The sequence below is a fragment of the Pristiophorus japonicus genome, chromosome 13 (genome assembly GCF_044704955.1).
Source record: "Pristiophorus japonicus isolate sPriJap1 chromosome 13, sPriJap1.hap1, whole genome shotgun sequence".
NCBI lineage: Eukaryota > Metazoa > Chordata > Chondrichthyes > Pristiophoridae > Pristiophorus > Pristiophorus japonicus.
This window is the reverse complement of record NC_091989.1, coordinates 170953277-170972085: the sequence shown is the minus strand read 5'-3', so window position 1 is coordinate 170972085 and position 18809 is coordinate 170953277. Positions and strand designations below refer to the sequence as shown.

The following is an 18809-nucleotide window of genomic DNA, read 5'->3' as shown; positions in this document are numbered from 1 at the left end:
ACATTCCTTTGCCATAAAGACTGTGACCACATCATTGAATCTATAAAAGTGATTTAACTGTTATGAACTTTCGGCACGGCACATTAATGAATCTACGTTGGCTTTCAAACAGGAAAAGCAAGTCAGCAGAGGGACAATTTTCTCTTGAAACTACTAAGTGATGGCCTGTCAATGTTCCTGTTAAATAGTGCTATTGTTAACTAATGCTGATTAAATATACTGCAATGCAGGCACTTCAACAGGACAAACCAGTGAATTATAAAATATGATTGCTGTATATTGCATCCATCTGTGAATTATGACAACTCTGCCCATGGGGTCCTGCAATAGACAGGATTCAGTTGGAGCCAATGGTGCACAGACTACCAAATTAGCAGGTACTTTTCTTAAAAGTCTTGAGGTTGAAACCACTGTGGATAGAATCACAGAATCATACAGCACAGAAAAAGGCCATTCAGACTTTTGTTCCTGTGCTGGCTCTTTGAAAGAGTATTTAAATTAGTGCCACTCTGGTTTCCTTTCCCCATAGCCCTTCCAAATATGTTTTTCAAGTATATATCCAATCCCCTTTTGAAAGTCACTATTGAATCTGCTTCCGTCACCTTTCAGGCAGTGCATTCCAGATCCTAGCTCGCTGGGTAAAAAAAAAAGTCTTCTCATCTCTCCTCTGGTTCTTTTACGAATGATTCAAAGACTTGAGCACATAACCTAGGCAGACACTCCAGTGGACAACTGAGGGGGCTGCGACATAATAAGGAGTGTTAATCATTGAATGAGATGTTAAACTAAGGCCCAGTCGGTTTAAGTTAATGTTAAAGATCCCAAGGCACTTCCTGAAAATAATAGGTAGTTCTCCCAGTGTCATATGAACAATGACGGACAGGTAAAGACCCTCTGGTCCATCGAGCCTGTCCCACACAATTGCGATACCTTGTGTATCACAACTTATACACTCCACCCCACCCAAAACCACATGATCTCCTGGGAGAGGCAAAAATGATTATTAAATCTGTGTCCTCTGGTTACTGACCCTCCTGCCACTGGAAATAGTTTCTCCTTATTTACACAATCAAAACCTTTCATGATTTTGAACACCTCCATCAAATCACCCCTTAACCTTCTCAGCTCTAAGCAGAACAATCCCAGCTTTTATAGTCCCTACACATGACTAAAGTCCCCAATCCCATCTAATCAGTTAGACAATAAAATCACTCTGCCCTTGCAATGTAGACATATTGTTTTTCCCCTTTCTGAACCGCATGAATAGAACCGGACACATTTTGTACAACATTTCGGAATGGGAGACATTACTCCCAGGGGGCTGTGAACGTAGACATTAACAGGACTTCAACAAGAAACACCTTCCTCAGTGCTACTCAGTCACAGATATGCTCCAGCCAAACACTTTGATTCTTAATATAAAAATTCAAAATGCCAGAAATGCACAGCAGGTTGATCAACATCTGGAACAGACAGGTTAATGTTCCGGGTGTAACCGTTCAGTGGAACAGAATGTCCTGCTGTCCACTTGCAGTATTTTCGGTTTTTATTTCAGATTTCACCATTTGTGGTTTTTCTTTTTCCTCTACTTATTTATTTTTTCTAGTTGAAAGGAAAATATTCTATTGATGGCCTCAGTCACAACATGGTGTTCAGCATTACCCGTGTGCAAAGGTCGATTCATGCCATAGTCCAAACTGGATGGCGTGTCCATTGATGGAATATTTCAGTTTGACAGATTGGGGAGGATCAGGGAACATGCATTTAAACGAGGCAAAAGTAGGAATAGGCTAGATGTTAGTCGGTTCTGCCTTTCCCAGAGAAGCATGAGGCTGATGGTGGTAGGCGCTGACTCTTTGCACGCCTTCAAGAGGGAGCTGAACCACTTCTAGGCTGGGGCAGAGACAGCATCATACACAAGTGGATTAACACAGTGATGTGAGATGATCTAAAACTCGGCTGCCCATGTCCTAACTCACACCAAGTCCCGCTCACCCATCACCCCTGTGCTCTCTGACCTACATTGGCTCCTGGTTAAGCAACGCCGCGATTTCAAAATTCCCATCCTTGTTTTCAAACCCCTCCATCCCTTCGCACCCCCCCCATCTCTGTAATTGCCTCCAGCCCCACAACCCTGAGATATCTGCACACCTCTAATTCTGTACTCCTGAGCATCCCTGATTATAATCTTTCAACCACTGGTGACCATGCCTTCTGTTGCTAAGGCCCTAAGCTCTTGAATTTCCTGCATAAACCTCTCCGTCTCTCCACCTCCTTTAAGATGCTCCTTAAAACCTACCTTTGACCAAGCCTGCCCTAATTTCTCCTCGTGTGGCTTGGTGTCAAATTTTTTGTCTCGTAACACTCCTGTGAAGCGCCTTGAGACGTTTCGCTATGTTAAAGCCGCTATATAAATACAGGTTGTTGTTGTTTGTTGTTGGTTTTGACCGCTTTGGAGGGGGGGGGGGGGCAGAAATTTTCCAGATTTTCATTCCCCTTATTAGCCCTGGTTTTATTTTCTGGCTTCTTGCCTCTCGCAGGAGATTGCATAGCTGCGAGGCAGGGTAGGAAGAGTCTAGTCATGATGCTCCAGGCATCATGGTTGTGGGGCAGGCCTGGTGGACCAACTGGTCTTTTCCTGTCATTTTCATACGTTCGTATATCTGAAACCCCTGTGCTTAGGTTGCAGACAGTGGGACTGCGCATTATATAATGTCAAGGCTCACTTTTCTAAGATATCTGTTTTGACCTACCGAAGTAAAAAGGATTGGATTCTTTTTTTTTTAAATGAGTGAGCAACACACAACCTCAATGTTACACTTTGCAGTTCCTTGTACTTTTGTTTAACGAACCTGACAGTCATGCACTGAGGTGACAACAACGGTGTTCTCATCAACGGCTCCCATCGATACCATCATCGAGTATTCCAAATCAGCAAAGCCCTCTCCTTTTCCAATTCTCCAGCCTTGACGTTAAACACAAATTACATTTTAAGAACAGTATTACAGACGAAAGAAAAAAAAGAGACAATTGTGAAGTGAACATTTGTATTTTTTTTAAAAATAGGTCTAAAAGCTCAAAAAGTAAAATGCATAGGGGGAGAAATTTGGTTGCGCCTCTGTTGCGGCATTAATCCAGGTGGAGCGGTAAACTTTTCGTCGGGAAATGGCTTGCGTCTTCAGTCGCAAAATTCACTAGCTGGGTCTCGGGTGTGAAGCACAGCACTAAGGGAGGCGTTCCACACCTCTTTTAGGGTGCTAGACCGGCTGAGCAGATGAAAGTCCCGAGCTAAACAGCCGGCCTTGGAGCGCACTCAAAGAGGCTTCCGTGAAAAAAAATTTAATCAGAAAAAAAAATAACACCAAAAACATTCGCAATACATTACTGACGCCACCACAACATAAATTGCAAAATTACAAAAAAAATAACTAACAATCACACTTAGCTCAGGTCGACATTGCTTACCTCACTGTGGCCACTATAGCTTGGAATGCCACCTTCCACAGGCATTGCCACCAGGGCGCGCTATTGTTCGGACGCCAACCAAATATCGACCCGGTGTTGCAACCACGGGCGTTGCACACTGGCTTGCCTCTTCCGGGCGGTAATGTTCCTTGGCCCTTCGAAACTAGCACCGGATGTCCGAGGGGTGGCTGGGAGCTTTTATTGCATTACAACAGTAACTACATTCATTGGCTGCAAGGCGCTTTGAGACGTCCAGTGGTCATGTAAGGCACTGTATAACTGCAAATCTTTCTTTTCTTTTTATTGCAGTCATCGGATGTAGTTAAAATTATAGTCCGCATGTTGAGTCTATTTAAAATATTTTGCACCTCTCATCATGTTCTGTGCAGATTTTGGTGTGGCTTTTATCACATGAAATATTCTTATGCTCTTATTTTGAACCTAAGAAATAGGAGTAGGAGTAGGCCATTCGGCCTTTCGAGCCTGCTCCGCCATTTAATATGATCGTGGCTGATCTTCGACCTCAACTCCACCTTCCCGCACTATCCTCATATCCTTTGATTCCCTTAATATTCAAATATATAATTAGCTGTTAGTCCCCAATATGAATACTTAAGTAACTAGAGTTCATAATGGTGTTGCATTTATTCTTACCAATCTGTAGGAGACCAAAGCTGTTTCCTTAATACTCAAATAAAGTGTTAGCATGGCTTAGTGGCTGAGTTAAGGAACGGGCAGCATGAACACCGAGATCGTGGACCTGTGTCTTAATTCTCAACCAGTCTTCCAAAAGATTTGCATGGCAAGGAAGGTGCCTCAGAAAAATAAGAGGAAAGTGTAAATCAGAAAACAGAAAAATTAAAAACCTGGCACCATGTTTAGTATTGAGTAATGAGCCAGATTTAGTTACCAGCCTAACTGTACGTAAACATTTATCTAATAACGATCATAACATCGAGCTCAAAGTAGCATTTGAAAGGGAGAAATGTGAAACAGCTACTAAGTTTCTAGATTTAGGCAAGACCGACTTCAACGGGCCGAGGCAGGGACTGTCCATGGTTAACTGGGCAAATCTGTCAATGGGTAAAATGACAGATGATCAGTGGGAGATGTTCAAAGAAGAATTTAATGTGATACAGAATCAGTTTATACCCCTGAGGGGCAAGAGCTCTAGTTGCTAAAAAACTAGCCATGGATGACTAAAGAGGTAAGGGCGAGCATTAAACTAAAAGAAAAAGCATACAAAAATGCAAAAAGTAGCACAGATCCTGACGAATGGGAAAGGTACAAAGAACAGCATAGGATCACAAAACATTTAGTAAGGGCTACAAAAAGGGAGCATGAAAGAAAACTTACAAGGGATATCAAAATCAATACAAAGAATTTTTACAATTACATTAGGAAAAAGAGAGTGGTCCCTTAAAAACTGAAAGCGGTGATATTGTCAATGACAATGTCGACTTCTAATTAAGGATAGGGTGACTGAACAGCTCAGAAATTTTTCATTGATCAGAGAGAGCCAGCATGGATTTGTGAAAGGCAGGTCATCCCTGACAAATTTTTTGAAGAGGTGACTAAAGTAGTGGACAGGGGAATGTCTATGGATGTTATTTATATGGACTTCCAGAAAGAATTTGATAAAGTCCCACATAAGAGACTGTTAACTAAGGTAGAAGCCCACAGAATTGAGAGCAATTATTGACCTGATTAGGAAATTGGCTGAGCGGCAGCAGATAGAGAGAGTAGGAATAATGGGCAGGAACTCAAATTGGCAGGATGTGACTAGTGGTGTCCCACAAAGATCTGTGTTGGGGCCTCAACTATTCACAGTATTTATTTACGACTTAGATGATGGCATAGAAAGTCATATATCCAAATTTGCCGATGACACAAAGATAGGCGGCATTGTAGGCAGTGTAGATGGAAGCATCAAATTACGAAGAGATATTGATAGATTAAGTGAATGGGCAAAACTATGGCAAATGGATTTCAATGTAAGCAAATGTGAGGTTTGGACCTAAAAAGGAGAGAACAGGGTACTTTGTAAATGGTGAAAAGCTAAAAACAATGGCGGTCAAAAGAGACTTGGGGATCCAGATACATAGATGATTAAAATGTCATGAACAATTCTGGGCACCACACCTTAGGAAGAATATATTGGCCTTGGAGGGAGTGCAGCACAGGTTTACCAGAATGATACCCAGACTTCAGTTACGAGGATGATTGCACAAATTAGGGTTGTATTTCCTAGAATTTAGAAGATTGTGGGGTGATCTGATCGAAGTTGTCGAGATATTAAGGGGAACAGATAGGGTAGATAGCGAAAAGCTATTTCTGCTGGTTGGGGATTCTCGGACCAGGAGGCATAGTCTAAAAATGAGAGCCAGACCTTTCAGGTGTGAAATTAAGAAACACTTCTATGCACAAAGAGTAGAAGTTTGGAACTCTCTTCTGCAAACAGCAATTGATGCTACATCAATTGTGAATTTTAAATCTGAGATTGATAACCTTTTGTTAACCAAAGGTATTAAGGGATATGGGCCAAAAAGGTTGCAGATCAGCCATGATCTCATTGAATGGCTAAATGGGCTCGAGGGGCTGAATGGTCTACTCCTGTTTCTATGTTCCTGCTAAGGTGCACGTGCGACCACACCATAATCTGAAAGGTCCACGTAAATACAGCGCATGAGCAGAGATTTAAAGGGACTGCGCATTAAAAGACCCAGGCCATGCAGAACAAAGCGCTGCTTACAGGGAACCTTGTATGTGAAGCCATCAGGCTTTAACTGTCTGCTCCGTAAACTTGAACTCAATCAGATCTCGGCTGCCTGTGTCCGAACTCGCACCAAGTTCCGTTCACCCATCACCCCTGTACTCACTGACCTAAATTGGCTCCCGGTCCGACAATGCCTCAATTTTAAAAGTCTCATCCTTGTTTTCAAATCCCTCCAAAGCCTCCCCCTTCCCGATATCTCTGTAACCTCCTCCAGTCCTACAACTCTCTGAGATCTCAGCGCTCTTTCAATTCTGGCCACTTGTGTACCCCCGATTTTCATTGTTCCACCATTGGTGGCCGCGCCTTCAACTGCCTGGGCCCTCAGCTCTGGAATTCCCTCCCTAAACCTCACTGCCTCTCTCTCCTCCTTCAAGACACTCCTTAAAATCTACCTCTTTGACTAAGCTTTTGGTCTTCGGCCCTAATATCTCCTTGTACGTCAGTGTCAGCTCAGTGGGTAGCGCACTCGCCTCGGAGTCAGAAGGTTGTGGGTTCAAGTCCCACTCCAGGAACTTGAACACATAAATCCAGGCTGACACTCCAGTGCAGTGCTGAGGGAGTGCTGCACTGTCGGAGGTGCCGTCTTTCGGAAGAGGCATTAAACCAAGGTCCCGTCTGCTCTCTTAGGTGGACATAAAGGATCCCTTGACAGTATTTCGTAGAAGAGCAGGGGAGTTATCCCTGGTGTCCTGACTAATATTTATCTCTCAATCAACATAATAAAAACAGATAATCTGGTCATTATCACATTGCTGTTTGTGGGATCTTGCTGTGCGCACTTCCCACATTACAAGTGACTGCACTCCAAGAATTGGCTGTAAAGTGCTTTGTGATGTCTGGTGGTCATGAAAGGTGCTATTTAAATGCAAGTCTTTCTATATGGTTCGGTGTTCAATATTATCCGATAACGCTAATGTGTAGCGCCTTGGAATGTTTTACTATGTTAAAGGTGCTATATAAATGCAAGCTGTTGCTGTTGGTGGTGCTAAAAATCTTTAGCAGTGGCAGATTGGCACATACTTTTTAATATTACAATAGCAAGTACTTATTTTTTGGAGTTTACATTGTAAATATTACCTTTCTTTGATACAGCCACAGAACCCACCACAACCAGGTCCACACGTACTTTTGCATCAAGTCCCACAGGTACACTGAAATCCTTCACTCCCTGGGGTGGAAAAAAGAAAGTTTTATATCACATCGCAGAATAGAGGTATTTGCCAGCCAAGCATCCTAAATTGAATGGGAAAAGAAGTTTTAGGTGAAATATCCTGGTACAGTACACCACAAATGTTATATAATCAACAGTGATTTCAAAAGTACTTCATTGGCTGTAAAGCACTTTGGGACGTACTGAGCCCGTGAAAGGTGTTGTACCAATGAAAATCTTTTTTTTCCCCATTTAAAATTTTTTTAAATTACTTTGCCATCTTACCTCCCGAGGATATGTTCCGCAAAATTATTTTTCTTTTCATATCTATTTTCAAATGGTTAGGGAAATATACTCAACTGAGCCCGTCCTACCTCTGACTACATATAGGTGACAGAAATTATGGTGGGAATGTGTGACGCACTGTCTGGTAAATGGTGTCAGACGGCAGCTGGACTGAAACCTCTAACTTGATTCATTTTAACTAGCCTGTTAATTCTGTTCTATAATAAAGTGTATTAACAACATTGCAATTTAGTTTTATTAAAAGTGACTCAATATGAGCAACAAATATATTCAAAGTGTTAAGTAGCTCCCTGTACACACTCTAATGATGTATCGGATATGTCCTTTAACGATTTTGTGGAACTTGAAGGTGCTGGCTTTTTCATGTATGCCTTTGTGTATAACAGCATCAGATAATTGTCTTATTAAAATCAAGAATTGGCTTGAAAACAGGGTATGCAATTCAACCTCTGAGGGTGTGAAACAGGCAGTAACAGATCAGCCACCTGTCACATGCCCCACTCGATTTTCTGTTCCAATGATTTCAAGAGAAAGGAAAATAAGGCGGGTTGTTTTACAGTCAATCCGGTACTGCCCGTTTGGCACCTCTGTCGAGATTGAAGTTCAACAACTCCAAAAACTTTAGATTAGAAAAATTCTTAACTATGTTGAGAATTATCAAAATAAGCTCTTTTCATTTATATTACCTGTACTGAGGTACATTTTCAAGTCAATTCTTGATTTAATAAGACAATTATCTGTTTTACACAAAGGCATACACGAAAAAAGCCAGCACCTTCAAGATATGGCAGGAGGATGGGAACCAATGCAGGGAGACAGAGGGAAACAAAAAGGAGGCAAAAGCAAAAGACAGAAAGGAGATGAGGAAAAGTGGAGGGCAGAGAAACCCAAGGCAAAGAACAAAAAGGGCCACTGTACAGCAAAATTCTAAAAGGACAAAGGGTGTTAAAAGAACAAGCCTGAAGGCTTTGTGTCTTAATGCAAGGAGTATCCGCAATAAAGTGGATGAATTAACTGTGCAAATAGATGTTAACAAATATGATGTGATTGGGATTACGGAGACGTGGCTCCAGGATGATCAGGGCTGGGAACTCAACATCCAGGGGTATTCAACATTCAGGAAAGATAGAATAAAAGGAAAAGGAGGTGGGGTAGCATTGCTGGTTAAGGAGCAAATTAAGGCAATAGTTCGGAAGGACATTAGCTTGGATGATGTGGAATCTATATGGGTAGAGCTGCAGAATACCAAAGGACAAAAAACGTTAGTGGGAGTTGTGTACAGACCTCCAAACAGTAGTAGTGATGTTGGGGAGGGCATCAAACATGAAATTAGGGGTGCGTGCAATAAAGGTGCAGCAGTTATAATGGGTGACTTTAATATGCACATAGATTGGGTTAACCAAACTGGAAGCAATACGGTGGAGGAGGATTTCCTGGAGTGCATAAGGGATGGTTTTTTAGACCAATATGTCGAGGAACCAACTAGGGGGGAGGCCATCTTAGACTGGGTGTTGTGTAATGAGAGAGGATTAATTAGCAATCTCGTTGTGCGAGGCCCCTTGGGGAAGAGTGACCATAATATGGTGGAATTCTGCATTAGGATGGAGAATGAAACAGTTAATTCAGAGACCATGGTCCAGAACTTAAAGAAGGGTAACTTTGAAGGTATGAGGCGTGAATTGGCTAGGATAGATTGGCGAATGATACTGAAGGGGTTGACTGTGGATGGGCAATGGCAGACATTTAGAGACCGCATGGATGAACTACAACAATTGTACATTCCTGTCTGTCGTAAAAATAAAAAAGGGAAGGTGGCTCAACCGTGGCTATCAAGGGAAATCAGGGATAGCATTAAAGCCAAGGAAGTGGCATACAAATTGGCCAGAAATAGCAGCGAACCCGGGGACTGGGAGAAATTTAGAACTCAGCAGAGGAGGACAAAGGGTTTGATTAGGGCAGGGAAAATGGAGTACGAGAAGAAGCTTGCAGGGAACATTAAGACGGATTGCAAAAGTTTCTATAGATATGTAAAGAGAAAAAGGTTAGTAAAGACAAACGTAGGTCCCCTGCAGTCAATCAGGGGAAGTCATAACGGGGAACAAAGAAGTGGCAGATCAATTGAACAAGTACTTTGGTTCGGTATTCACTGAGGAGGACACAAACAACCTTCCGGATATAAAAGGGGTCGGAGGGTCTAGTAAGGAGGAGGAACTGAGGGAAATCCTCATTAGTCGGGAAATTGTGTTGGGGAAATTGATGGGATTGAAGGCCGATAAATCCCCAGGGCCTGATGGACTGCATCCCAGAGTACTTAAGGAGGTGGCCTTGGAAATAGTGGATGCATTGACAGTCATTTTCCAACATTCCATTGACTCTGGATCAGTTCCTATGGAGTGGAGGGTAGCCAATGTAACCCCACTTTTTAAAAAAGGAGGGAGAGAGAAAACAGGGAATTACAGACCGGTCAGCCTGACATCGGTAGTGGGTAAAATGATGGAATCAATTATTAAGGATGTCATCGCAGTGCATTTGGAAAGAGGTAATATGATAGGTCCAAGTCAGCATGGATTTGTGAAAGGGAAATCATGCTTGACAAATCTTCTGGAATTTTTTGAGGATGTTTCCAGTAGAGTGGACAAGGGAGAACCAGTCGATGTGGTATATTTGGACTTTCAGAAGGCTTTCGACAAGGTCCCACACAAGAGATTGATGTGCAAAGTTAAAGCACATGGGATTGGGGGTAGTGTGCTGACATGGATTGAGAACTGGTTGTCAGACAGGAAGCAAAGAGTAGGAGTAAATGGGGACTTTTCAGAATGGCAGGCAGTGACTAGTGGGGTACCGCAAGGTTCTGTGCTGGGGCCCCAGCTGTTTACACTGTACATTAATGATTTAGACGAGGGGATTAAATGTAGTATCTCCAAATTTGCGGATGACACTAAGTTGGGTGGCAGTGTGAGCTGCAAGGAGGATTCTATGAGGCTGCAGAGCGACTTGGATAGGTTAGGTGAGTGGGCAAATGCATGGCAGATGAAGTATAATGTGGATAAATGTGAGGTTATCCACTTTGGTGGTAAAAACAGAGAGACAGACTATTATCTGAATGGTGACAGATTAAGAAAAGGAGAGGTGCAACGAGACCTGGGTGTCATGGTACATCAGTCATTGAAGGTTGGCATGCAGGTACAGCAGGCGGTTAAGAAAGCAAATGGCATGTTGGCCTTCATAGCGCGGGGATTTGAGTACAAGGGCAGGGAGGTGTTGCTACAATTGTACAGGGCCTTGGTGAGGCCACACCTGGAGTATTGTGTACAGTTTTGGTCTCCTAACCTGAGGAAGGACATTCTTGCTATTGAGGGAGTGCAGCGAAGGTTCACCAGACTGATTCCCGGGATGGCGGGACTGACCTATCAAGAAAGACTGGATCAACTGGGCTTGGATTCACTGGAGTTCAGAAGAATGAGAGGGGACCTCATAGAAACGTTTAAAATTCTGACGGGGTTAGACAGGTTAGATGCAGGAAGAATGTTCCCAATGTTGGGGAAGTCCAGAACCAGGGGACACAGTCTAAGGATAAGGGGGAAGCCATTTAGGACCGAGATGAGGAGGAATTTCTTCACCCAGAGAGTGGTGAACCTGTGGAATTCTCTACCACAGAAAGTTGTTGAGGCCAATTCACTAAATATATTCAAAAAGGAGTTAGATGAAGTCCTTACTACTAGGGGAATCAAGGGGTATGGTGAGAAAGCAGGAATGGGGTACTGAAGTTGCATGTTCAGCCATGAACTCATTGTATGGCGGTGCATGCTAGAAGGGCCGAATGGCCTACTCCTGCACCTATTTTCTATGTTTCTATGTTCCACAAAATAGTTAAAGGACATATCCGATACATCATTAGTGTGTGTACAGGGAGCTACTTAACACTTTCAATATGAGCAACAAATATATTCAGTCACTTTTAATAAAACTAAACTGCAGTGTTAAAAATACACTATTATAGAACAGAATTAGCAGGCTAGTTAAAATGAATCAAGTAACATATACAAAAACACACTGTTTATTACAATATTTGATGAAACATTTTTTTTTAATTTTCAATGCATCTCAGTCTCACTCCTTTTTAAAATTGTCAATTGACCCCAAATTAACCAGCTTCTCTTGAAATCATTTTTTCTAATTTCCTGATAAAAGCTTGGGAATCTTCTACTTAAATCTTGCACCATCCAAATTAACAGACTTTCTGCAACCTTATCTACATCTTTTCACATTCTATGTAGCTACATAATGTGTCTTTTCTGCAGCTATAATAAAAGTGTTGATAGTAGCACTCAAATCTTCATCCAGTTTCCGAAGAACAACATCTGTTCCTGGCTCTCCTGGACTGGGAATCTGGTAGCCTTCGGCATGCTGGGCCCTGCATCACTAAAACTCTCTCTGTTACCCAAGGAGCAAAACCCACATTTTTGGCTTCTTTAAGACAGAGATAGACAGTTTCTTAACCGATAAGGGATTAAGGGGTTATGGGGAGTGGGCAGAGAAGTGGACCCTAGTCCATGATTGGATCAGCCATGATCGTAATAAATGGCAGAGCAGGCTCAAGGGGCTGTATGGCCTACTCCTGTTTCTTATGTTCTATGTTCTTATGACCTTGAGGGATGAAGTCCATGAACATCCCCTTCTGTCAGCTGCACTTGTACTTGGGCTACTAGAACGGGTGTGCTTAGGGGAATACCTGTGACTCCAAGCCTTGCTCTCCACTTTGTGCATTAGCCAGTTGATATCAGTCTACATTGTCTCTCCGATGGCCGAACAATAATATCCTGGACACGGATGACGGCACAGTTCCTTAGCTGCTGGAGCAGTGCGCACTTGCTGCCAACTTACACGGTCAATTTAAAATTTCACTTGGAAGAAATGCCAGTATTGATTGGAGAAAGCCATTCATGAATACTGGTTCAAACTGGCTGAAGGTTTTTTTAAGTTAATATAAGATAAGATAGTGCATGCCGTCACCACAGGAAGGATGTAAAATAAATACTGAAACAGAGTCTGTTTAAATACTGATACTGAAAATTGTGTTAGTTATATAAAGCTCTTGTTACAACCTATTTAGAGTACTGCGCTCAGTTCTGGACACCACATCTCTTTTATTTGTTCGTGTAAATGGGCGTCACTGGCATGGCCGGCATTTATTGCCCATTCCTAACTGCCCTTGAGAAGGTGGTGGTGAGCCACCTTCTTGAGCCGCTGCAGTCTGTGTGGTAAAGGTACTCCCACAGTGCTGTTAGGGAGGGAGTTTCTGGATTTTGACCCAGCGACGATGAAGAAACGGCTATATATATTTCCAAGTCAGGATGATGTGTGATTTGGAGGGAAACATGGAGGTGATAGTGTTCCCATACGCCTGCTGCCTTTGTCCTTCTAGGTAGTAGAGGCCGTGGGTTTGGGAGGTGCTGCTGAGGAAGCCTTGTCAAGTTGCTGCAGTGCATTTAGTAGATGGTATACACTGCAACCATGCCGGTGATGGAGGGAGTGAACGTTTAAGGTGATGAATGGGGTGCCAATCAAGGGAGCTGCTTTGGCCTGGATGATGTCAAGCTTCTTGAGTGTTGTTGGAGCTGCACTCATCCAGGAATGTGGAGAGTATTCCATCACACTCCTAACTTGTAACTTGTAGATGGTGGAAAGGCTTTGGGGAGTCAGGAGATGAAACACTCGGCGCAGAACCATCATCATCATAGGCAGTCCCTCGGAGTCGAGGGTGACTTGCTTCCACTCTAAAAGTGAGTTCTCAGGTGACTGAGGAGTCAAATGCGGGACCTCCAGTCTCTGTCACAGATGGGGCAGACAGTGGTTGAAGGAAAGGGTGGGTGGAGAGCCTGGGTTGACGCATGCTCCTTCCGTTGTCTATGCTTGCTCTCGCGACGAGACTCAAGGTGCTCAGCACCTTTCCGGATGCTCTTCCTTCACTTTGGCCGTTCTTGGGCCAGGGATTCCCAGGTGTCGGTGGGGTTGTTACACTTTATCAAGGATGCTCGGCACACTTGCCGTGTAGGAGTTCCGAGTGGAGCGCTTGCTTTGGGAGTCTCATGTCGGGCATGCGGACGATGTGGCCCACCCAATGGAGTTGTTCAATTGTGGTCAGTGCTTCGATGCTGGGGATGTTGGCCTGAGCAAGAACACTGACGTTGGTGCATCTATCCTCCCAGGGGATTTACAGGATCTTGTGGAGGCAGCGCTGGTGGTACTTCTCTAGCGTTTTGAGGTGTCTGCTGTATATAGTCCACATCTCTGAGCCAGCCTCTGACCTGCTCTTGTAGCTACAGTATTTATGTGGCTGGTCCAGTTAAGTTTCTGGTCAATGGTCACCCCAGGATGCTGATGTTGGGGGATTCGGCAATGGTAATGCTGTTGAATATCAAGGGGCGGTGGTTAGATGCTCTCTTGTTGGAGATGGTCATTCCTGGCACTTGTGTGGCACGAATGTTATTTGTCACTGATCAGCCCAAGCCTGAATGTCGCCCAGGTCTTGCTGCAGGCAGACATGGACTGCTTCATTATCTGAGGAGTTGCGAATGGAACCAAACCCTGTGCAATCATCCACGAACATCCCCACTTTTGACCTTATGATGGAGGGAAGGTAATTGATGAAACAGTTGAAGATGGTTGTGCCTAAGACATTACCCTGAGGAACTTCTGCAGCGATGTCCTGGGGTTGTGATGATTGACCTCGAACAACCACAGTCATCTTCCTTTGTGCTAGTATAACTGCAGCCAGTGGAGAGTTTTCCCCCTGATTCCCATTGACTTCAATTTTACTCGGGCTCCTTGAAGCCACACTCGGTCAAAAGCTACCTTGATGTCAAGAGCAGTCACTCTCACCTCACCTCTGCAATTCATCTCTTTTGTCAATGTTTGGACCAAGGCTGTAATAAGGTCTGGAGATGAGTAGTCCTGGCGGAACCCAAACTGAGCATCGGTGAGCAGGTTATTAGTGAGTAAGTGCCACTTGATTAACATTGTCAACAACACCTTCCATTAAAAATTCTGACGGGTTTAGACAGGTTAGATGCAGGAAGAATGTTCCCAATGTTGGGGAAGTCCAGAATCAAGGGTCACAGTCTAAGGATAAGGGGTAAGCCATTTAAGACCGAGATGAGGAGAAACTTCTTCACCCAGAGAGTGGTGAACCTGTGGAATTCTCTACCACAGAAAGTTGTTGAGGCCAATTCATCAAATATATTCAAAAAGGAGTTAGATGTAGTCCTTACTACTAGGGGGATCAAGGGGTATGGCGAGAAAACAGGAATGGGATATCACATCATAAGGTCAAAAGTGGGGATGTTCGTGGATGATTGCATGTTGCAGGTTCAGCCATGAACTCATTGAATGGTGCAGGCTCGAAGGGCCAAATGGCCTACTCCTGCACCTATTTTCTATGTTTTCTATGTTTATTACTTTTCTGATGATTGAGAGTAGGCTGACGGGGCGGTAATTAACCGGATTGGATTTGTCATGTTTTATTGTGGACAGGACATACCGGGGCTGTTTTCCACATCGTCAGGTAGATGCCAGTGTTGTAACTGTACTGGAACAGTTTGGCGAGAGGCACAGCTAGTTCTGGAGCACAAGTCTGCAGCATGACAGCCGGGATATTGTCGGGGCACATAGCCTTTGCTGTATCCAGTGCGCTCAACTGTTTCTTGATAGCACGTGGAGTGAATCGAATTGGCTGAAGACTGACTTCTGTGATGCTGGGGAGCACTGGAGGAGGCCGAGATGGATCAGCTACACAGCACTTCTGACTGAAGATGGTTGCAAATGCTTCAGCATTGCCTTTTGAACTCGAGTGCTGGACTCTGCCATCATTGTGGATGGGGATGTTCATGTAGCCTGCTCCCTCCGTTAGTTGTTTGATGGTCCACCACTATTCACGACTGGATGTAGCAGGACTGCTTTGAACTGATCGGTTGGTTGTGGGATCACTTAGCTCTGTCTGTAGCATGCTGCTTCCACTGTATGCATGTTGCATGCATGTAGTCTTGTATTGCAGTTTCCCCAGGTTGGCATCTCATTTTTAGGTACGATTGATACTGCTCCTGGCAAAGACTTCTACATTTCTCACTGAACCAGGGTTGGTGCCCTGGTTTGACGGTATGGTAGAGTGAGGGATATGCTGGTTACAGTTTGTGATTGAATACAACTCTGCTGCTGCTGATGGCCCACAATGCTGCATCACGATGGAGGGTGTCTTCAGTTTGAAGACAGGATTTCATCTCCACAAGGACTGTGTGGTGGTCACTGCTACCAATGCTATCATGGACAGATGCATTTGCAACGATAGATTGGTGAGGACGAGGTCAAGTAGGTTTTGCCCTCGTGTTGGTTCTCTCACCACCTGCTGCAGGCCCAGTCTGGTAGCTATGTCCTTCAGGACTCGGCCAGCTCAATTAGTAGTGGTGCTACCGAGCCACTGTTGTTGATGAACATTGATCTTCCCCCATCCAGAGTACATTCTGTGCTCTCGCTACTCTCAGTACTTCTTCCAAGTGGTGTTCAACATGAGGAGTACTGATTCATCAGTTAAGGGAGGGTGATAGGTGGTAATCAGCAGGCGGTTTCTTTGCCCATGCTTGACCTGAAGCCATGAGACTTCATGGGGTCCGAGAGCCAATGTTGAGGGCTCCCAGGGCCATTCCCTCTCGACTGTAAACCACTGTGCCGCCACCCCTGGTGGGTCTGTCCTGCCGGTGGGACAGGATATACCCAGGGATGGTGATGGAGGGGTCTAGGAAATTGGCGGAAAGGTGTGATTCTGTGAGTATGACTATGCCAGGGTGTTGCTTGACTAGTCTGTGGGACAGGTGCTCTGACATAAGTGATCCCATCCAGGGAAAGATGCTTTTCCACTGCCTCCCATGTTTGTCAGAAGTGCCGTCATTGGGATGAGACGTAAAACCGAGGTCCTGTCCACCCTCTCTGGTGGATGTTAAAGATCCCATGGCACTATTCAAAGAGCAGAGAAGTTATTCCCAGTGTCCTGGCCAATATTTATCCCTCAACTAACATCTAAAAAAGAGAGAGATAATCTGGTCATTGTCACATTGCTGTTTGTGGGACCTTTTTGTGCACAAATTGGTTGCCCTGTTTCCTACATCACAACAGTCACTACACTTAAAATAAAAAAGTACTTCATTGGCTGTAAAGAGCTTCGGGATGTCCTGAGGTCGTGAAAGGAGCTATATAAATGCAGGTTTTTTTTTTACTGCTGTACGTCAATGAGAGCTTGTAAGGGAACATCCATACCAACGGCTCCAAGATAACCCATACTGAGCTTTGCAATGTTAATTTTCTTCCTTTGTCGTGATGGGGGGGGGGGGGGGGAAGAGAAAGGGTGGTGAACAATATTCTAGTATGTGTAGAAAATCACAGCAGAATGTATTGAATAGCTCTGATTCAATAGCCAAGTGAGAGCCGTTCTCAATTCTCGGTGCGCCTGTTAGTAGATAAATGTGTAACCGAGTAAAAAAATATACTGAATGTTGAACGAATGAAGCTTAAAACAAATGAAGACTATTTCAGTAACCTCCTGATATTTGCAAATGCTATGTGTAAACTTGTAAACAGCCAGAGTGAACCCCGTTTCCAAGTTTCTCAAATTAACGGCCCTATCAATCAGAGAAACAAAAGGGAACTTAAATATTAACCACGTCAGTCAGCTTTGAACAAAAAGATCACAGTTTCTGTTAGCACACGGTGCCAGCACAAGGAGTTAACCTTTTATAATGGCACCCTTGTGATACAGTCACTGGTATCATTATACCAAGACGTGTGACCACGTTACTGAATCTAATCGTTTGCTGCGGATTCTCTGCACGTTTTTTCCATGTCTACTTCTCAGTTAATTCATCAACAGTTCACATCCTGTCACAGCGGCAATTTTAAGTGGATGGTGACCCTGTTAATGAAAGCCCTATCATTACCCCTTAACTTCTTCCTCTGTTAAAGACAATCGCGTTGGTGTCCTCTCATTTATTCTCTACCAGATCTTGAATCAAGGTAACATGCTGCTCCAAGTTTGTGCCCTGTTCCAGATCACTTGAGCTGCCAATCTTTAACTAGCTGTTAATATTTGCAGGTCCGAATTGATTGCCCATTTCCAAGCAGTAGCAATCGGTGTACCAGAAAGAAACACTAGGTGGTGCTCTATCACCAGCAGAAGCCCTCCAATGCAGCTGGCAACAAGCAGAAATATTCCCCCTAGTCAAAAGGCAACTACTGCATGGTACACTGGCCATGAAAAGTCTTTTGAATTGGGTCATCATAACACAGCAAAGAGTTATCAAATGAAGACATCTAACAAAAATAAAATAAGTTCGAAAACTGAAAGGACCGCCCAGAGTTTTCAGGAAGGCCAGGCTTTTGGAACGGTCTGGCCGTGTTTTCCCAAAGTTCATAACGTTGATTTCGTCGTTAGGTATTTTGAAAACATGGATAAAAAGAAAGACTTGGATTTATATAGCGCCTTTCATGACCACCAGATGTCTCAAAGCGTTTTACAATGAAGTACTTTTGGAGTGTAGTCACTGTTCTTCCAATGTGCGCACAGAAAGCTCCCACAAACAGCAATGTGATAATGACCAGATAACACCACACTTGATCAGCTCCGTTGGGCGAGCCACATTGTTCGCATTCCTGACACAAGACTCCCAAAGCAAGCGCTCTACTCGGAACACCTTCATAGCAAACGAGCCCAAAGTGGGCAGAGGAAACGCTACAAGCACACCCTCAAAGCTTCCCTGATAAAGTGCAACATCCCCATTGACACCTGGGAGTCCCTGGCTAAAGACCGCCCTAAGCGGAGGAAGTGCATCCAGGAGGGCGCTGAGCACCTCGAGTCTCGTCGGCGAGAGCATGCAGAACTCAAACGCAGGCAGCAGAAAGAGCATGCAGCAAACCAGTCCCACCCACCCTTTCCCTCAACGACTATCTCTCCCACCTGTGACAGAGACTGTGGCTCTCGTATTGGACCGTTTAGCCACGTCAGAACTCATTTTAAGAGTGGAAGCAAGTCTTCCTCGATTCTGAGGGATGGCCTATGATGATGATGAT

The 18809-nt window shown here is 44.0% G+C and overlaps 1 protein-coding gene across 3 annotated transcripts in view; it reads right to left on the bottom strand.

The window, feature by feature from the left end:
* Window positions 1-18809, bottom strand: part of mthfsd (methenyltetrahydrofolate synthetase domain containing) — a 72208-nt gene that overhangs the window by 7356 nt on the left and 46043 nt on the right. For all 3 annotated transcript variants that reach the window (XM_070897020.1, XM_070897019.1, XM_070897021.1), the window contains 2 exons: window positions 7319-7409; window positions 2853-2965 (listed from right to left, as the gene is read on the bottom strand). In XM_070897020.1, the coding sequence (XP_070753121.1) occupies window positions 2853-2965; window positions 7319-7409 (204 nt within the window). The remainder of the gene's footprint in view (window positions 1-2852; window positions 2966-7318; window positions 7410-18809) is intronic.